At 34.4% G+C, this 7546-nt stretch overlaps 1 protein-coding gene across 2 annotated transcripts in view; it reads left to right on the forward strand.

The window, feature by feature from the left end:
• Window positions 1-4597, forward strand: part of LOC148952646 (uncharacterized) — a 28418-nt gene extending 23821 nt beyond the window's left edge. For both annotated transcript variants that reach the window (XM_089089053.1, XM_089089052.1), the window contains 2 exons: window positions 589-709; window positions 4342-4597. In XM_089089053.1, coding sequence (XP_088945179.1) covers window positions 592-709; window positions 4342-4484 — 261 coding nt within the window. In that variant the 5' untranslated portion in view covers window positions 589-591 and the 3' untranslated portion in view covers window positions 4485-4597. The remainder of the gene's footprint in view (window positions 1-588; window positions 710-4341) is intronic.
• Window positions 4598-7546: the final 2949 nt, after the last annotated feature.

The following is a 7546-nucleotide window of genomic DNA, read 5'->3' on the forward strand; positions in this document are numbered from 1 at the left end:
ATATATGAGCCATCGTGGAATATAAGATAAGGAATTTGCAATTTTTCAGGAAACACTATACTAAATGAGCAACAGTATTACAGGGGAATGTTTACCAGGAATTATATGTCCTCAAAATGTTTGGGAATTTGATTGAATAAGAATAATGTTATTAAAACTAAATTACATCAAATGGTTTATCAGGCAATAATATTTATAGTAAAATAGAAATGACTTGGTTCTAAACAAAGCTGAAGACCAGAAAAGGGGGAGGGAATAAACAAATGGCTAACCTGTAAATTTAAGTCTCTTGCTTCAATCCGATATGCAAGGTGGTGTTGGTACCTTATTGGGACTTCAGATTTAGTTAAATTGATAGTCCCTAACTGTCTTAGAAAAAGGAAGCTCTGCACACATGATTGTGAAGATTATATTTGTATTATATACAGTAACTATATCGAATTAACAAATCTGTTCACAACCGTCCCATAATTAATTACATTTACTTTGCAGTTAATTTTTGTCGGAATGTGTAATATATTGTGTAATTTCAAACAAAACTTGAATGTTGAAAATAATGGGTTACATAATCAAATTACTCCTTTTCAGGTTATGTGCTTCCTCTTAATGGGCCTAGTCAGTTTTACCACTGCCAGACCAAGAAAAGCAGAAGACTTTGGAGCAATACAATTTGATGATTTTGCAGAAAGAAGACAAGCCTCTGATGAAAGTAAGGCATCAGTTACAGAACCAATGGGTACGGGAGGGCTGTAGATTCAAGATTCTAAAATCATCATGATTCATAACCCAAGATCTTCATAAATTTTGGAATTTACCCGTAAAAAAAATTGCCATCTAACTTTTAATTGCCCAAGTTTTCACTTAACAATCAAACGACAGCCAAAAAAGAACCTTCAAAAGTGCTTATGATAAGAAACATTAATTAGATATAATTAATTGTTGGCAATTTCCTTAGAATCCAGACAAGACTTTTTTTTAAGCCGAAAGAGGTTTGAATTTTAGCGCGAGTTTTTATGGTTGGTGATTTACCATCATTGGAACTTGTCAGTATACTCAACTTTCGCAACTTACCAAATTCTAATTTCACTTTTTCAACTAACATATCTCCAACTAGAAATTTTAAACACTGTTCTTGTCATTGTACATTGTACACGTGTGCGTTCTATTCCTTGTTCAAATAGTTCGCGGTAACGAACTATGAGTAAGGAATAACCTTGCCCAATAGTAATCGAAACTCTAGAAAATAGGATTTTGATAATGATACATACATAAAAAAAAATTGGCTTTTTATGCGGATTCCGAATATATAAAATTCATTTCGTTCAAAAGCTAAAAATTTGAGAAAAATTGCCTGATTTCTAAGAAAGGGGGATACATCCCCAAATAGTGAAAAGACCTAAATTAAAATCACACCTTCTAATTAACCGTTATCTGAAAACATTGCGGTAAAGGTTTCAAGCTCCTACCTGCAGAAATGTAAAATTAAGATTTTTTTTCCCACAAAACAGAACACGGATGTGCGTTTATTTATTTCAATATCTAGTATTGAATAATCTAATATTGAGCTTTCCATTTTTAGAAGAATTAAAGCCACATAGTGGCGCACTCGTTCAGAAAAGCCACTTAGTCTATACTGCCCCTCTGTTAACTTGATTTCCTGTGAACTTGTCTTTAGTGATTTATAATTGTGTTTAGTAATGGTGAGTCATGGTGCAGGCCGGAAGGTAGGGCAGATGCCTCAGATAATAGATTCTAACTGTTAAATTCTCTTTCTTTCTACGAATTTTCAGAAAAATATAGAAAGGGTTATGAATTAATTTTTATCTCCCTACATTTCGATTGGCCTGAATAACGGTGCTTCGGGATGATACCTCTCTTACTCCTGCAGAAACAAATGTTTCTGGCATTGATTTTAAAGCTTTATTTAACTGAACTGATTTGCTTCATATTTTATAAGATTATACACAGGGATGTGCATATTAATCTAAATTTTAATTGCATATATAATCTGGTATAGAGTCTTTATTAATTCCTCGTTGTGCATTTGATCGACTGCGTAGACCGAATAGATTACCAGGAACATATATTACCATCAACAACATATTACCACCAATAATAAAGGTTTAGGGTCTAAACCTTTATTAGTAGTGGTAATTGGCCATGAATGGTAACCCCCCCCCTCCTCTTATTGCGACAATCGTTTTACCTTTAACGTGAAATACTAAATTTACATACCTACCTAAAAGGGGGAAAAGGCGAGGCGGGACATTATGACCTTAACCATAGAAATGGTTGGGCGGAGAGGATTGGCAAATGCTACAAGGAGCTTTGTTTTCGGCTACTTTAAATGGTAATATTTCCCTTTTCCTGATTATATACAAAGTTTGAATGTGGTTAAATGTATATGTTTCATTGAAATATCAAACAACCCTATCATGTTTGCTACAGGCACGTAGAAAATCAAGAGTCACCCAAAATTTGCTCCTATATGAAAAATAATACTCCTGTCCGTCCACTGAAAATTATTCAGTAAGAATATTTTAGGACTACAAAATCTTCATCTTTTTCAACAATTTTCAGCAATTTTTAGATTTTTCAACAAAATCTTGACTAAATTTTCAAATTTTGTAAAAATTTTTTGTTTAAACTCAACATCGTAATTTTCAAGCAGAAATAGAAAAAGCTAGGCACGTCTAAATTGTAAATATCCTTTTTCCAATGGGCGTCTCTCCCACCGTGTGTCCAAGATGAAGATTTGAATAAAAAATTCGGTTGAAAAATTGACCTTTGAAACCACGGTAATAGTGACCTGTAGTATGCAAATGAATGCAGGATGAAGTGGACATCATGAAGCCTAAGGGGCCAAAGCTCCCAGAGATTATGGATATAATAGTTTAAATTGCATAATTATACTTTATTTCGAAAAGCCAGTACGCTAAAAAAAAGTTTTATCTGGAAGCATTACAGTGCAAACGTTAAATTTGATTTAAATATTATGCTTTGAGGGAAGGTAGGCCTCCTCGCATTTACGGTAACCCTTGGTAAATTTTGAAAAATAAACAGACATTAAATAATAACAAAATAAGTTTTCTCAAAGGAAATTAAATAGCTTCACTAAAAACTTAAATGGAACAGAAATTATTTGCAGATGAGGGGGGCTAACTTTTACACTAAAGTTTGACTTTTGTCCTAAGCTTTAAGAAAGTTACAGAACATTTATAAACAGTACAGCATTACACAAACGCTTAGAGAATTTTTGTACAGAGAGCGTGGAGCTGAAAAGTGGGCATTCCTATAATTACAAAACAGTTACTTTGTGTTTAAATTTTAATGTCTCTCTCTACTGACATTTAAGAAAACTATTTTTTTTTTCAATTTAACAAAACTGAGGCTGCAGTTTCTTTCAGTTTCCACTCGCGTTATTTTTTAATTATTAAAACCCCATATTTTGAAAATTTCCTCACATTGAAAAGTTGTTTTGTGGTTGTATTTTGCTGCTCAGGAAAAAATATGGAAAGGACCTGAGCAGTAGGTTGTGTTAAAAGTATGTGTATTTGCATTGAGAAGGTGTATTGAATCAACCGTATACCACTCCAAAAATCTCCCATCCCAAAAGACCGGCTGAAGGGCCACGAAATTGGTGATCACCACCACCGGTTTAGACTTTAAGGTTCTATTGCTGTCATACGTACTTATTCAAATAATCACCTTAAAGATGTCCAAGATGTTTACGATTTTACATGTATTGTTTCAATTCACTTCTTCCCTATCATGTATACCTCACATTGTTTTGTATAATTCCTCAAAAGTCATCCTCACAGTAAAAAAAACTTTTTGTTTACTTTCGCCAAAAGTGAAAAGAATATATTTTTATTATTACTTAAAAATTAAACAAATATATCATACTTTTAATTAATATATAATGAAAGAAACTTTCCTGGAATATAAAACTAAAGTGTCAAATAAAAAATCAATTAGAATACTCAGAATGTGCTTGATAATTGCACAAATTGTTCATTTTAGGATCCCATCAGTAGGCCGACCTTTGGGCCAAACTACCGGGGAATATTCGAAAAATATAAAGTAGAAGAAAGCCTTCCTCGTTAAAATTTAAACAAGGAGTAGTATAATATATTTTCACAGCATTTTTAAATTGTCTTCGAAAGAGCGTTAGTTGGATAGATTTTTGAGACTCCAAGAAAATATTAGTAGAGCAAAAATAAAAAACTTCTTATGGCGAAATAGCCAAGAAAATAACAAGAGAAATGACAACTTTTGTCGCTTCTGTTCAGGGCTTGTAAAGTGACCATAATAAAACTGATCATTTTTCTTTCCAATTAGGAAACAATCAAAATAGAGACGAGAAGGGCCGATTTTATGGAGGATATGGCTTTGGCTATCCATATTACGGATACGGTGGATATGGCCTTGGAGGATATGGAGGCTACGGTGGCTATGGAGGCTATGGTGGCTTTTATGGCTAAACTGGAAAGGCAGTCAAATATTTGGTGTTACTACTCCTGTTAGCTGTTACAAGCAAAAGATTTTGTTACTTCTTTGTTATAATAATTTTATATAATATACATAGTATTTCATACGTATTTCTACCAATTCTCTAAGCATCAACAAGGGATTTAGGGAAGTCACAAAACACCAAAGTATCACCTAGTCAGATGTGCTTTATACTATATGTAAGCTTCATTTCTACATATTCTACAGCAATTGTAACCCTGAAAAATGACGTCTATTGAAAGATTTATCATTTGGGTCATTCACGGATACAGGTCGTTGTCAAGTCCTTTATTTAAATCAAGAGCATATCATGATCAATATGATGACTAGATTTTAAATATTCATCCTACACCGTGCTTAAGTTCATAACTGATTTTTGACATATAATCAGTTCCCTACAAGAATAAATTTCGTCTGTCTATGGATAGTGATTTTTAGTCTTTGAAAATATTAAAATGCGAGATTTCTTTGCCCAAAACTAATCTAGGCCCAAAAACTAATCATCCACAGTTACAATTGACTGAAAGATAAGAAACATGATCTGGACTACAAAGAATCATTATAAAGTAACAATTAACTAATACAGATAAAATGAAAACAAGAGAAAATACCTACATATAAAAACAAACGTCTCAAACGACTCATCCGTTGTACGTGACCGAGCCATCGAAGTTGGTGGAGCTGGATCTTCATGAGAATTATTTGTTGTACTTTAAGGCGCTCGAGAAGTTCGAAATTTGAGATTCTATCAAGGTAAGTGATCCCGGCGATGCGTCGGAGGCATTTAGTTTCAAATGCTGCGAGTCGGCGATTGTCATTTACCTTCATCGTCCATGTTTCACATGAGTCGATTACGATGGGGATGACCATGGTATTGAAAAGTCGTGTCTTAAGCCGTAGAGACAAATCCTTGCTTCGCCATATGGGCCTAAGGGCCTTGAAACTGGAACTCGCGTGGGCGAGACGAGTCAAATCGATATTTGTTCATTTTTTCAATTCGTCTCAATGATGCCAGGTGCCTAAAATTAGATGGCGCACCAAGGGAAGCGAAAATGCGCCACCGGCATATTTTCGTTATATATTTTTTTAGTGGAGTTTGAAATTCAAGGTAAATTAGATCTTGCAGGGATGAGCACAAAAAAAGAAAAAAGAATTCAGAGACAACATTACTAGATAGGCGCAAATTGTGTGAATTTGCTTTTCAGAATACTGGAACTCAAAATTGGTAGGATTCAGTCTTCATTGACAGATTTTGGCACCATATTCCGAAATCTGAAACAGTGAGGCATTTTTCGACTGATTATATGCGCTTTTATGGTCGAAATTTTCTGTTCTCAGTCTCTGGATTGACAAGAAAGATATTTTCCTCAGTTCTCTGGTATGTCAGAGAATTAAATAAAAGTGGAAATTAAAGAATATGTAACAAAAAAGTACTTGCAACAAAAAAGTAACAAAAAAGTAAGGTGATATTTTATATTACTTTCTGGCTGATATGCTGAATTATTCCCTATCAACAATAGAAATTGCGATTAGAAAAATAAAAAAAAGAAATAGGTACTCAGTATACTGATCTTGCAATATAGATAAGTTATACAAAAACGTGGCAATTAAGGCGCATTTGACAAAGATAACTAATACGTAGTATTGTCTAATCAAACAGTTCGTGTCTGAAAATCAGGTAAATTTTCTTTTAATTTATCAAACAGTTCGTGTTAACAAACTGTAAGTAAGGAGCAACCCGGCTCAATGGTAACCGAAACTCGGGTTTTTGATACCAATAGATACATAAAAAGAATCAGATTTCAATGCTGATTTCAAATATAAAAATTTCATCAAGTTTAGTGCTACCCATGAAAAGTTACGCGCCTGAGAAAATTTGACTGATTTTCAAAAAAATGGGGTAAGACCCCCTAAAAGTTCTAGAACCTTAATGAAAATCACACCATCAGATTCAGCGTATCAGAGAACCCTAATATAGAGGTTTCAAGCTCCTATCTGCAAAAATATGGACTTTTGTATTTTTTTGCCAGAAGAAGGATCACAGATGCGTGTTTATTTGTTTTTGTTTTTTTTCCCCAAGGGTGATCGCATCGATCCAGTAGTCCTAGAATGTCGCAAAAGGGCTCATTGGAACGGAAGTTAAAAGTTCTAGTGCCCTTCTTAAGTGACCCAAAAAGTTGAGGACAACTAGGCCCCCTCCCACGCTCATTGTTTTCCCTAAGTCACCCGATCAAAATTTTTAGATAGCCATTTTGTTCAACATGGTCGAAAATATGATAACTATGTCTTTTAGGATGAATTAATCCCCCGAATGCCCCAGGGAAAGGGCTAAAAGTTATGAACTTTACCCAATGTTAATATATAGTATTGGTTATTGGGAAGTATACAGAAGTTTTCAGGAGGGTTTTTTCTGGTAGTGGGAGGGATGGGTGGGTTGGGGGTTACGTGGGAGGATCTGTCCATGAAGGAAGTTTTCATGGGGGTAGGGAAATTGCCATGAAGGGGGTGCCGGACTTGCCAGCATTATTTATTGGTTATTGGGAAGTATACAGACATTTTCAAGAAGTATTTTTATCTGGAGGGGGGGGGGGCTAGAGGAGGGGGTTGCTCTGGAGAATCTTTCCATGGAGGATGCTTCTTTGGGGTACGGGACATTTCTATGAAGGGGGCGCCGGATTTCCAAGCATTATTTAAAAAACTATCAGAAATTAAATAAAAAAAAACAAGTTTTTTCAACTGAGAAAGTAAGAAGCAACATTAGAACTTAAAACGAACAGAAATTATAAAGTATGTGAGGGGGTTCTCCCCCAAGTCAATACCTTGCTCTTTACGCTACAGTTTTTTTTAGTGCTTTCAAAAGAGCTATCTATTCTAATTAAACGGCCTTTGTGATTAAGGGGTTTGTGAATCAAATTTTTTTTTAAATTTTAAAGTAAAGAGCTTGGTATTGACTAAGGGGAGAACCCCCTCATATACGTAAAGACATATACGTAATGAAAAAAAACAATAAAAAAACAAGCGATACGGCTCAATA

This window comes from Artemia sp. Qi Xiang Cuo, chromosome 5, assembly GCF_049724085.1.
Source record: "Artemia sp. Qi Xiang Cuo chromosome 5, ASM4972408v1, whole genome shotgun sequence".
Lineage (NCBI taxonomy): Eukaryota > Metazoa > Arthropoda > Branchiopoda > Anostraca > Artemiidae > Artemia > Artemia sp. Qi Xiang Cuo.